The following is a 12,903-nucleotide window of genomic DNA, read 5'->3' on the forward strand; positions in this document are numbered from 1 at the left end:
TCCGGCGGCCCCGCGCCCGGCCCGGCCGCCCCGGCGGAGAGCGGCCCGGCAGAGGGGCGCCGGCAGCAGCCCCGGAGCCCCCTCCTTGGGAGTGCCCCGCGCCAGGGGCCGGCCGGGCCGGGCCTGGGGTCCGTGCGCTCCGGCTGTGGTCCCCACTGCGGCCAGGCGAGGCGCTGCCGGCCCGTGCGCTCCGGCCAGTGACCAAAGCGCGGCCCGCGCCCAGTGCCCCCGCGCCGGCCCCGGCCCCACTCACGGCGGCCGCCCCCCGGCCCCGGCCCCGGCCCCGCCGCCCCCCCGGCCCCGGCCCCGGCCCCGGCCCCGGCCCCGGCCCCGGCCCCGGCCCCGGCCCCGGCCCCGGCCCCGGCCCCGGCCCCGGCCCCGGCCCCGGCCCCGGCCCCGGCCCCGGCCCCGCCGCTCCCCGCGGGCCCCGGGCCACGGCCCAGACTCGGAGGCGGCGGCGGCGGAGACAAGCCCGCGGGAGGGAGGGCGGGGGAGGGGAGCAGGAAGAGGGGGAGCCGGGGAGGCAGGGGCAGAGGGGGAGCGGGGGAGATCCGAGAATGCGAGAGAGAAGGGGAGGGGAGCGCCCGCGGGGCCGTGTGTGCGTGTCCGTGTGTCCGGCCAGCCCCCCAGCTGAGCCGGTGCCATCGCAGGGCCCCGAGGCCCGGGGCCAGCCCCCACTCACCCAGGCCGGGGCGGCTGGAGGCGGGCTGCACTGTGCCGGCCTCGGGGGCAGAATAGAAGCCTCCCTCTGGGGTGAAGTCAAAGGTCAGCCCCATCCGCAGGTGCTGGCGCCCTCTTCTCTTAGGTCCTGGGATACCCCCCCACCCAGGAGAAAGAGAACCAGAGTGAGACCTTAGGGCCCATATGAGGGCCAACGCCCCCTCCCCACTAACACCACCATCCCTATGAAAAGGCCTCCGGTTAGAGGGAAAACCATGGATGGAGACACAAGGGGTGACCCGGCTTCTGTCTGCTTCCATTCTGCAGGCACCTGATCGTATGGACTCCACCTGCATTTAACCTGTCTAGCTAAGAGCATCATTTAACTATTAACCCTTTACCTATGGCCTCAGGGAAGGTCCCTAAACATTCGTGTTTGTTAGACATCTGATAAGGCTCCCTTCCTCCTTCCTCCCATCTCCCAAACCCATCCTCAATCACGGAGAGACTTTCCTAGATTCTGATCAATGAACTCTCCCTCAGAAAAACCGAAGGTATATCAAGGGGTCCGGGTGAAGATCACAGTGAAGGAGCTGCTGCAGCAGAGGAGGGCACACCAAGCGGCGTCAGGGGGAACCGTAAGCACAAATCCTTCACTTGGCTTTGAAACAGACTCGAGTTCAACATCTGAACTGTGTCGTGTAGCCCCATCCAGATTCTAAAGACTGAGCATCCTCAGGGCATGAGCCCCAGTTGAGTGTTAGGTAGAGTTCCTAGTTGCTCCTCCAGATGGGTCTTCCCTACACCCTGCCGACTGCCATTCTCACCATGAGGATGCAATAGAAAGCAACAGGAAATGTTATCCCTCACTTTTCCAGACGTTGAGTCACTATTACTGAGCTTTAGCATTAATCCTGCTTCTTTTCAGTTAGCTAAGCACCAAACAAGTTTGTCTCCTGAGTGAAGATATTTGTAAGACAGTCTATGGTTATTCTCTGTCACAAATTCTGGTAAACTAATGTTGCCAAGGAAAATCTCTCCTAGAAACTTAGCAATTATAGTGAGAAAGTGTAGAAACAATCTAGGTTCAAAGGATCATAAATCTGGAGTTGGATGGGACCATAGTGATCATCTAGACCAAAATCCTCAAATTTACAGATGAGGAAAGTGAGTTCCATTGATCACAGAGAGTTTATGTGTCAGAGCTGAGATCTCAATCCAGGTCCTCTGATTCCAAATCCAGTATAATTTCCACTGTATCGCTCAATATTCCATTACTGTGTCTTGGTATAAAAGAGGCAATAGAATAAATGGAAAGAATCTGTCACTGTGGGACTCTGAGCATCTTAATCTCTGCAGTTTCCCTATCTGTAAAATGAAAGGGTTCAATCAGATAATCTCTAAGATTCCTTCCAGCTCTAAAACTATTATCCTAAATTCTTGAACTGTATAACAGGCTTCCAGAAAGTGAATTGACTCTCCCAAAGTCATATAAAAATTATATGAGATCTAGGATTTGCACCCAAGTCTCCAAACCCAGAGTTCTTTCTATTAACTATCACTTCATTTAAGAACCATCCGTCAAAAAAAAAAAATTAGTTTCCCTTTCCTTTTATTCTCGAGCTCTTGGAGGCCACTTAAGAAACATCATTCTGCTCTCAGGCCAGGAAGAAACCTCATTAACTAAAATTAGGCAGCTCAAAATATCCACAGCTCACTTGAAAATGAAGTCTTTTCAGAAGGGAGGACGAACCTTGCTAAAACTGTTAGAATGGAAGAGAGCTGTGGCATACAGGAGCTTCAGTGGAAAATTAGCCCTAAGAGACCACTTGGCTTTTCTAAAAACCACATAGTTAAACAGTGGCTTGTGGTGGAGGGTTAGAGGTGAGGAGTTGAGAGCCTGGGCTGTGGTTAGCTTAGACTAAGCTAACCCAGCCCTTCTCTGACCTATTAAATCCCATCCAGGGAGAGCTTTGAGTCTACTCTGGTGTTTTTGGTTGTTTTCTTTTCTTTGAATGTCCATGGGCATGTCCATGTGAGTCTCTTTCTAGACACTGTGCTAATGTGAATAGTAATCAAAGCCATAGGTTATCAGAAAATGATTCCAAGAGAGCTCAGACAGCAGTTAAGTAGTCTCAATTGAGTACAAGGCTTAGGTAAGTGTGAGTGCCAGTGAAATACTTGGAGAGCTTCCAGCATATGGTGGCTCCTCTGTTGTGCTGAAGTATAATTATTTAATTTGTTTTAAGGCAACACCTGACACTGGGAAGCTAATGCCTCTCTGTATGCAGGACCTCAGCCAACACAATAATAACACCTTTCATTGGCAGAGGGTTCACAATGTTTTTTTGAAGGCATTTTCGCTTACAGCAACTAGATGAGGTAGGCAGGGCAGAGATGCTTATTCCCATTTTGCAGATAAGGAAACTGATGCTCATAAAGATTAAGTGACTTGTTCAAGGTCATAGAACTAAGGCATTGGATTCTAAGACCTGTGTTCTTGCTCCTACATACTACCTTGAGGCTTTTTGATTTGTCACTTCATCTGGTATGAGTCTGTGCAAATTTTTCTGTATTGGTGAGGTATTGGGAGCACATACCTGGTTGTCATTAATGTCTTTAAGAGATTGCTGTAGAAGGAAAATTAATTAAGGAGGCAGGAATTTAAAGGTTAATAAACACAGCTGAACAAAAAATCAGCAAAGTTTGGGAAGTGAGATTATGAGAAACCAAGAACTAACGACAACAACAATCTTAGTTAGCATTTAGGGGATTTGTTAGGATGATAGATTTGGAGATGGAAGGGATATCCAAGGTCAGCTAGTTCAGATTTCACAAGAGGAACTGAGGCCCAGGGAATTTAAGTGACTTGAACAAAGTCAATGTTAGAGCTGGGATTCGAATGCAAATCTCCTAACTTTAAAACTACACTTCTTTGACTGTTGCATGGATTTAATTAATATGACCTAGTTCTTCAAAAAACTATAACTATATCATAAAAGTCAAATAGGGTTGAGAAAGGTGAGGTAATAATTTGGTTTTTTCTTCTTGTTGTCAGACCCATATGAAGTATGGGATGGAAAGAACTGTACAATAGTTTGCCTAGGGCACAAGAATAGAGAGTCATGAAGATCTGACTTCAAATTCGGCCTCAGATACTAGCTGTGTGACCTGAGCAAGTCCTTTCACCTCTGCCAGACTCAGTTTCCTTATTTATAAAATATGGATAATAATATAACCCCCCCTTTGCAGGGGTGTTGTGAGGATAAAATGAAATATTTGTAAAATGACTTGCAAACTTTAAAGCCTAATATAAAGGCTAGTTATTATTCTCCCACTTCAGTAAAAATAATACTTTAAATAACACTTTAAAGTTTGATATTGTTAATAAAGTCTGACTCTGTGACTGGTGTTTTCTTGGCAGAAATATTGGAGTGGTTTGCCATTTCTTCATCTAGTTCATATAGATAGATAGATAGATAGATAGATAGATAGATAGATAGATGAGGAAACTGAGGCAAATAGGGTTTAGTGACTTGCCCAGGATCACCTAAATTTGAACTGAGAAAGATGAATCTTTTTTGATTCTAAGTCCAGCCCTCTTTGCACTTTGGCACCACCTAGTGCCCACTTTAAAAATTACCAAGCCCTTTCTCCCAGAGAAGCCCTCCGAAGGAACCCCTTTGTCAGTATTATTAATCCTACTTTACAGATGTGGAAACTGAGGCTGAGAGGTGGAATGACTACCCAATCCCTACTCATTTGAGGGAGGATGAAAAATCTTACCTGTACATCAGCTAGTTATACACAGTTGCACACGTCTCACTTAATCCACAACTGCTTAGCTTATCTACCTGTTTTATTAGTCTTCTAATATGGGTAGAAATATGCTTGTAGGTTTGTGAAGAGTAGACACTCCTCCCTGGTTCCTCCCTGGAGGATGACATCAACAACTATGGGGAAGAAACACTTCTTCCATCTACAGTCTGCATAGAAGAAACTGAGGTATGGAGGTGGGGGAAGAAGAGAGAGCACCATCAGAAGAGCTAATTGGGTGGTACAGAAATCAATAAATACTTGATCCAGCAGGATAGGATCTGTGGTTTTACAGAAGAAATTTTCATTGAATTGTTCTAAAATGCCTCCTCAGAAGTTGGGAGTTGATTAAAGTTACATTTATCAAATACAATAGAACACCTTGTGGGCAGCTAGATGGCACACTGGAGTCAGCATGTGGAATCAGGAAGATCCCTCTTCCTGAATTTGGACATTTCCTAGCTCTGTGACCCTAGGCAAGTCACTTAATCTCGTTTGCCTCAATTCCCTCATCTGTAAAATGAACTGAAGAAGGAAATAGAAAATCACTCTAATACTCTGCCAAGAAAACTTCAACTGGGATCACAAATTGGACAATACTGAAACCAGTGAACAGCATAGAATGCTCTGATTTTATTTTGTTGTTAGCTATGTATGTTGCATGGTAAGTATTAGGAAGCATAAGACAATAGAAAACTATCTTAATTTTTAAGGTAGCCTTATCTATATTTTTAAAAAGGTTTAGGAAGCTGTCATGAATTAAAGAACAAGCTTGAGATGGACACCCTAGAAGCAGAGAATTTCAGAAGAATCCCATGTGTTTATAGGAATTGTGAATTTAGTGTACTTCTTCAATAATTAGATTGTCTCTTTGACACACACACACACACACACACACACACACACACACACACAGACCCCTGAGGATTTTCCAGGTACCTGGAGGGGAAATGGAAACTTCAATTATTGTTGTCTATTCAAAGATGTACTTTTATCTTTATATTTTCTTCCTGCTCAATTTTTGGGTGAGTTTTTATTTGTTTTATAAACAATAAGCATGTCTTTTCACCCTTGGGCCTCAGTTTCCTTATCTGTTAAATGAGAGAGTAGAACTAGTTGTTCACTAAGGACTCTTCCAGATCTAAATCTATGACCCTATCATCCTACAAATGATAGATTTCTTTGCCACAGGTGTCATTTTGGAAGTGAAAAGAAGGGTTGCCTTCCTTTGTCTTTTTTTTTTTTTTGAGAAAAGGAGAAGGTAAACCCATGAAGAGGAAGATAATATCAAATAGGATACTGTAAACTGACCTCAGTGAGATAAAAATGTAGGAACGTGGACAAAAAGGATGATCAGAGGGGCAGGATAGGGGTTAATAAGAACTCTACAGTGAAGGAGATTTTTTAAAAACCCACTTCTTGTGAGATCTCTCACAGCAGTCAAATATTTGCATAAAGAGCTGATAAATCTTTCCAGCTTCCTGGTTCATGACATTCCAACATGGATCACTTTCAAGGTTTGTACCACCCCCCTGTTCTCAGCATCGGCTGATTGCACAACCTTCCTAGTGACTTGAGTATACCTTAGCGGCTGCAGCCTAGAATCCCTTCCTGAAACTCAAAACTGTGCTGGTCCCTTTAAAATTTAAAGCTTTCACCTGAAACCAGAAGAGAATTAGTACTAAATTACTAATCCAGCTGGAAAATTCTGAATCCATTTATGGTTTAGAAAGAACATTCTAATGACTGAATATTTTGATGGTGCCACAGCTTTCACAGAAAATAACAGAATCTACCAAGTCTTGTCATATTTCCCTCTGATCAATTAACATTTACATACTTTCTAAAGAGTCTCCTCAGCTATTATTTTAAATTAATCAAAATCATCAATTTTATGACTTTTCATGGATATCTCCCCTAGAACCTAGCACTATGACTTGTGAACAGTAGGCCCTTAATAAATGCTCTTTGAATGAATGGATTAAAAATGAATCAAGAGAAAAATATGGATTTTTTAAAAACTTTTTGTGACTAATTAATAGAAAAAATTTTTTTGAAACTCACAAGCATTCTAATAATACATTGTTTAAGGAAATTCTTTAAAAGGTAGAAAACCAGTATTTCATCATAGTCAGCTTTCTGAAATAAATGAATCTTGTTCATGAAACATTTTTGAATTTAAAACTTGAATTAATAGTCTCTGTTCTGGATTTTCCTCAATTATTGTATCTTCATAACCTAAATTGTTTCATTCCTTTTTAAAAAAAAAATTATTGATCAGATATACCCCAAACAGTGTAATGCACTATTAGAACGATAAAATGAAAACTAAATCAAATAACAATCATTGTCCCAAATTCTCTACTCTAAAGTTGGAGAGAAAAAAATTGACTTACCTTATTGCAGGGGGTGGGGGGGGACTGTCACTTATTAATGTCTTACCTTTCCCCTTATCAAAACAATTTATTTCATTTTACTTAATGACTCTATTGTTGATTTGGCAGTTGTCCCGGAGCAGTAGCGTCCAGTTTTCAGAAGCAGTTTCACCTTCTTCTGCAGGTCAGTACAAACAGCATCCCATTTTCCTCAGCCTATTTCCAGAGTCCACCTCACAGATCTTTTAATGCTGGATTCGAGGTTAAGGTAGGCACTGTCATTTAACTGGAATTTAACCAATCAGAACTAGAAAAGGGCACAACGAATCCATGTGAGCATACAACAAGCAAACATAATTTTGTCTTCATCAGGGGACAGTTCAAGGCTTTGCATCAAAAACAGTTTGTTCTCCCCCATTTATTCTAGATCCTTAGCTAGGAGAAACTAAAACTAGCTAAGTTATAGAATTTTTTTGGTATTCAATCTTGTTATCTTTTTCAATGGACTAAGAGTTATATAGGGCATCCCGAGGCTCTTAGATAATGCTTTTTCAGCTGTTCATTTAGTTTCTAGCCAACAAGGTCTCTCTCTCTCTCTCTCTCTCTCTCTCTCTCTCTCTCTCTCTCTCTCTCTCTCTCTCTCTCTCTCTCCCTCCCTCCCTTCCTCCCCTCTTTCTCTCTTTCTCTATCTTTCTCTCTCTCCCTCTATCTCTCTCTCTTCTCTTTCTTCCTTTCTTTCTGTCTCTCTGTCTTTGTCTCTCTTTCTCTCTCTCTGTCTTGTCTGTGTCTCTCTCCTTCTCCTTCTCCTCTCCTTCTCCCTCTCCCTGTCTTCCCCAGAAGGTAGTTTAAAGAGCTATAAGTCTTCTCAGTCCAATCCGAATAACTCTCTATTACATAAACACTCCTACTTATTCCACTCCACATCCAAGATTTGAAGTAGGTCATATATGCAGAAACCTCTGCTCATAGTTTCCTGGGTTTAAATGTCACATGAAATAATGTTGACAAATTTCAAAATTGGAAAAAAAAACCAACCCTGTGTTTTGAGATTAGTTTGATTGACAGCCTAATCCTTTCTTTTCAGAGAATTTTAAGATTTATAATCATAATTTGATGAATCCATTTGGGGAGAAAATGCAGCAATTTTTACAGCTTTACAGTGTTATTTTGTTCTTGGCATTTTGTCAAGTTAGTAGTTCTCATTCTAATTACTCAATTGTAGAAATGCTATATTCCCTGAGAAAATAGTTCCATTTTTATATTTAGTGACTTATGAGAACTAATGCTACTTTAGGCATTTATTGAGTGAGTATAGAAATACATCTGAGATTCCATATCGCGAATAGGTATGAAAAAAGTACTAAGTTAATAACTTCAACATTGCCCATGGTTTTCTATTGTTAAAACTTTCTTGGAAATCACAGACAATTCTGTAAGTTATTTCAAAATTCAGCCTGAATTCTAAAACTACATACATTGTAACTAAGTCTGTGAGGTGGTTTCTACAGAGGCACAAAGGAGGGGAAATTCAGGCAATCCCTGTAAGACTCAACCAGATTCAGTGTGTCCATTCATGTTTCCAGCCAGATCCATGATAGAATGAAAGATTGAGAGCTAGAAAGGACCTTGGAGATCATCTTGTCCAACCCCTTGATTTTAGAGAAGAGGAAACTAAGGGAAAAAAGGGAAGAGAATAAGGATTTCTAGAGTGCCAGGAACTTTGTTAAGTGGTTTTTAACTTGTCTCATTTGATACTGTCTTATTTGATGTAAGGTAAGAAGAAGCAGAGCTAAACTTGAAACCCTGATCCTTTGACTTTATATACAGTGCCCTTTCCAGTATGTAATGCTGCCTCTGTAGATTGACACTTTCTGAAACCTGATTGATTAGATGTAAAAACAGCTAAAAACATCAATGAAACTGTTTCTCATTCTGCTATTTTTCAATCACAGTTGACCCAACCTATAAATTTTACAAATACACAACCAAACCCCAACTAGAATCTGCAAATGCTACTTGAAATGTTAAGTCTCTATCTCTTCTTTTCTCCTAGCCCCTTATTTTGAACCAGAACCTATTTCTCCTGCTCCCAACTATTTTCAGCCCCGACAGTTTTCCAGTTGTATGTCTTGTGAAGAAAATCCCAGCTGCCTCAACCAGGTCTTCGAGTCCTACCTTCCAACAGAGACGCTCCTGGACCAGTCATTCAGCTCCACACAAGGTGCCCCAACATGCTTCCAGGACAGCTTTCAGGCTACCCCTTTCTGCTTTAACCAGAGCCTGGTAATTTATCTCCACTTTTTCCTTCTTTTGATTGATGCTGTCTGTTCAATAGTATTGAAATAGTTGGCATCATCTCTTGAGAAATCATGCTAACACTATCAACAAGGAAATCAACAGAGGAAGCAAGCAAAGAACCATCTGAAAACCATTGTAGGTAGAAATAGCCACACACACACACACACACACACACACACACACACACACACACACACACTGGGTTTTAGAATCTTGAATGCATAAATAATAGCTAGGTTCTCAAGCCTAATCCAGCTGGTTGCATCCCAGTGTAGTTAGCATCTAAGTTGAGAGGTGGAATTAAAATGAGTATTTAAAGCAATCTTTTCTTTTTTAAACTGTAAACCATAACATGTTGACTAAATGAAGACCAGTGTTATGCACACGGGTTCTTAGGAAATCCAGCACACGCTGATGAGCTCATATTTTCCTCACACTTCCTGGAAATTAAGATCTAGGCTATGACTACATTAATGACAGAATGACCATTTTCTCTGAATTTTTCAACATTGAATTCACTGGTTTGTATTTACTTGTTAAATTTTAACTCTTCATCTCAACATTATATAGACATACACAATGCTCAACAATGCTCAGGAAGTATATTTAATTATGGAAAGACTAGTGTGAGAATATTGAGATTTTAATTGGACTTAAGTGATTTATGGAATAAATTCATGGAATATTTTAAGATTCATTGTATATAATCTGGGTGAGTATCTTAGAGGTCATCTAGTCCAACCCATGCTTTTACAGATGAAGAAACTGAAGTCAAAAGATAACAAATATAATATCTCAAAATAGGGTAAGAAATCCATATCTCAGGCTTTTTGATTCTTTTTGGAACATTCTTCAGTAAAAAAAAAACACTTACTATTTCAAGAATTAGAGCCAAATTATGACCATGGGAACTTGAAGATTTATATAAGCCTGAATTTCATTGAATCATAGGGGTAATAGCAACTGAATTACATTGAATTTGTATGTTCTTTCCAGGAACTGGAAAAACATGTCATCTATCACCTTTCATTTTGGAAAGCTGTCAATAAAATTCGGACAAGCAATCAATCTTCTAAAGATCCTATTTTTCATAGCCACTTTCAAAGCCAAGCTTTTAGTTAGACTAGAAAGTGTTTGGCAGCATTTGCTGAGGGGAAGCTAAATACTAACCCCTCAAGAGGCCATTGTGTCTACCATATCATCCCCTGGGAGTTTGAAAGATGGCTGGTCAGGGAAATGGTACTTGTGATATCAGGAAGCCATCAGCAGTATATGCAGCTTACTGCCTAGCAAAACTGAGAGGCTTCATTCTGCAGGTGAACTGAAACATGATGGGGGTTTGTGGTTCAAGAACAAAGTGTCACATGAAACAGGCTTAGTGAGCCAGTGAAGCAAAAGTTATCTGGAAACCAATTATTTGTCAGGAGTGTATATAGATAACAAGGAAAATTTTTTGTGTAATTTTTATCCTTTTCCTCCCCTTCCTTGATTTTTTAAATTTGTTTCCTAGGCTATATAAAGCCCATTGTGATAAATCTCTTTGATACTGACTGAATTAATAATGTTTTGTTCCCTGGACTTTTATGTTTCTTCAGGTACCAGGATCACCTTCAGATTCATCAACTCTGTCCAGCCCTCTGGAATACAGTTACTCTCCACCTCAGCAGCCAACACTAGCTCCAGTAACTTACAGCTCTCCCTCCTCCCTGGATACCAGGCACTGTGGATATCCTCCAGAAGATTACTCACACCATCATTTCCACTCTCACCCCCAATATAGCTGTTGTGCTTCTTCCTCCTCTTCCTCTGTCTGTTACTGCACATCCTGTGAGACGGAGCACCTGGACACCATCAAACTATCAGAATTCTTCTCATATCCAGACACAGACTGTATAGACTATTCCCATTCCCTACCATCAGCCGTAGCCGATGATTTCTATAGACGAGAAGCAGATTGTGATATCTGCTATAGTTAGTAGGAATGGGATTTCTTTGGAGTATTTGTATATTTTGCTACTCAAGTTAGGTCACACCTCAAAAAAATGCCACCTAGGAATGGATGTCACAGAGTACAGTTTACACCCTCACTACAGTTTTTTTTTTCCAATATGCTCATTATAATTTAGTCTTTGATAATAAGCTCTCTTAATTCTGCTATATCCATACTCCTGCCTTTTACATTTACAGTTAAGATTCCTTAAAGAAAAACTTTCATTTATTTGTTTTACTCTCCTATATAACACATTTTCATTTTTTTTACTAATAAATAATTTTTTACTATTAGTCCATGTTTGTTGCCATCAGAATTAATGCCCATCTCCACTAGAGACCTCCTCTGGTGCCTCCTTGTGGTCTCTTGTCCCTAAAGGTTATGCTTATGTTTGAAAAGATTTTCTATTATGAAGTTGGGGCAAGCTATCCTCTTAGAACCCCACCTACCCAATTTAGGAGAGATTTGTCATCAAAAGGTTCACCTATTTTGGTGGCTATATTGGTGACCACAATTCATGAAATTACATACCAAGATGGAAAAGTCCTGGATGATTTTATGTGGGTTAATCTTATGATTTCATCTTCTTGGAAAACTCTCCATGGGAAGTTTACCCATCTAGTCAAATAGATAACTGATCTATAACTGAGATCCTTAAAGAAGCCAGAAACACTGTGAGGTAAATAGATTTGCTCAAGGTTAGACATCTATGATATGTGAGAGGCAGACTTGAACACAGATGTTCTATTACAAGATTGTTTTTCCTTCCACACTCAAATCCAGTTCACATGCAAATCAAGATCTCACCCTCTTGATGCCACTGATCCTTTTCAAAAATGAAGAATCAACAACTATGCTAATTCTCATAAAGATGTTAATGGAGGAATATCCCCATTATTGAAAAATGCAGCTCTTTGTTATAGTCAAATAATATTTTTCATGTTGAAACTAAATTCACAAAAGTTCAATTATATTTCTTTTAAAAAATGAACTAGCTTATTATTCGCCAATGAGAAAGTCAACATAGTAGCAGATAGAAAATTAGTGAATTTCAGTCATACTTTTAACTAATAACGATCCCTTTTATTCAAAAACAGTTTTGCAGTTTAGAAACACTTTCACATATATGAATTTTCTTAGGTCCTCACAACAACCCTAGGATTTAAAGTAGAGTAGCTAATTCATTCAATTTTCAGATTTACTGAAGCTTAGGAAAGTCAAAAGATGCTCCAGGACATAGGGCAGAAAGGCACTGGAATCCAGCCTCCAAATCCCTCAGTCTACATGACAATGAGTCTATGTGAGTGTATATTTACTTAGAGAAGAAAATAAAGCAATGTCCCTTCTAGTCTTACTCTGATGTCTCTATGGTGTGGAAAACACCTGATTTTCAGAAACCTGTTTCAGAAGAACACAAGCTCTGGTGGAACTTCTATCAACAAGGGGGAAGGTCTTGGATATATTCAAGGTCTATTCAAATTAGAACTTCACTGAAGTAAAGAGCAGAAAATTATCAATTCACTTCCCAGGGATGGTCTATATGTTTATCATCTTTTGGAGGAAACAGGCGTTTTAGTGCCTATTATGTAACAGGAATGATTCTAAGCATTTTACAAATATTATCTCCTTTTGATCCTGACAGCAATTTGGGCGATAGGTATTATGATTATCCCCATTTTATATTTAGGGAAACAGAAAAAAAAGAGGTTAGGTGACTTGTCCAGAGACATATATAGCTTGTGTCTGAGTCCTGATTTGAACTCT

At 40.8% G+C, this 12,903-nt stretch overlaps 1 protein-coding gene across 1 annotated transcript; it reads left to right on the forward strand.

The window, feature by feature from the left end:
* The first annotated feature begins 419 nt into the window (after positions 1–419).
* On the forward strand, positions 420–11,444 carry POU2AF3 (POU class 2 homeobox associating factor 3). Its single transcript, XM_074216640.1, has 5 exons — positions 420–765; positions 1,204–1,298; positions 6,981–7,035; positions 8,905–9,134; positions 10,745–11,444. Exons 1-5 carry the CDS (start codon positions 558–560, stop codon positions 11,123–11,125), a joined length of 969 nt encoding a protein of 322 aa, XP_074072741.1. The 5' UTR covers positions 420–557; the 3' UTR covers positions 11,126–11,444.
* The last annotated feature ends 1,459 nt before the right edge of the window (positions 11,445–12,903 follow it).

This window comes from Macrotis lagotis, chromosome 1, assembly GCF_037893015.1.
Source record: "Macrotis lagotis isolate mMagLag1 chromosome 1, bilby.v1.9.chrom.fasta, whole genome shotgun sequence".
Classification (NCBI taxonomy): Eukaryota; Metazoa; Chordata; class Mammalia; order Peramelemorphia; family Peramelidae; genus Macrotis; species Macrotis lagotis.

Coding starts and splice junctions, on each gene's coding strand:
- POU2AF3 (XM_074216640.1), top strand. CDS start 558: ATGCGAGAGAGAAGGGGAGGGGAGCGCCCGCGGGGCCGTGTGTGCGTG. Junction 766..1,203: donor CCTCTGGGGTGAAGTCAAAG/GTCAGCCCCATC, acceptor ACTCTCCCTCAG/AAAAACCGAAGGTATATCAA. Junction 1,299..6,980: donor AAGCGGCGTCAGGGGGAACC/GTAAGCACAAAT, acceptor TTGATTTGGCAG/TTGTCCCGGAGCAGTAGCGT.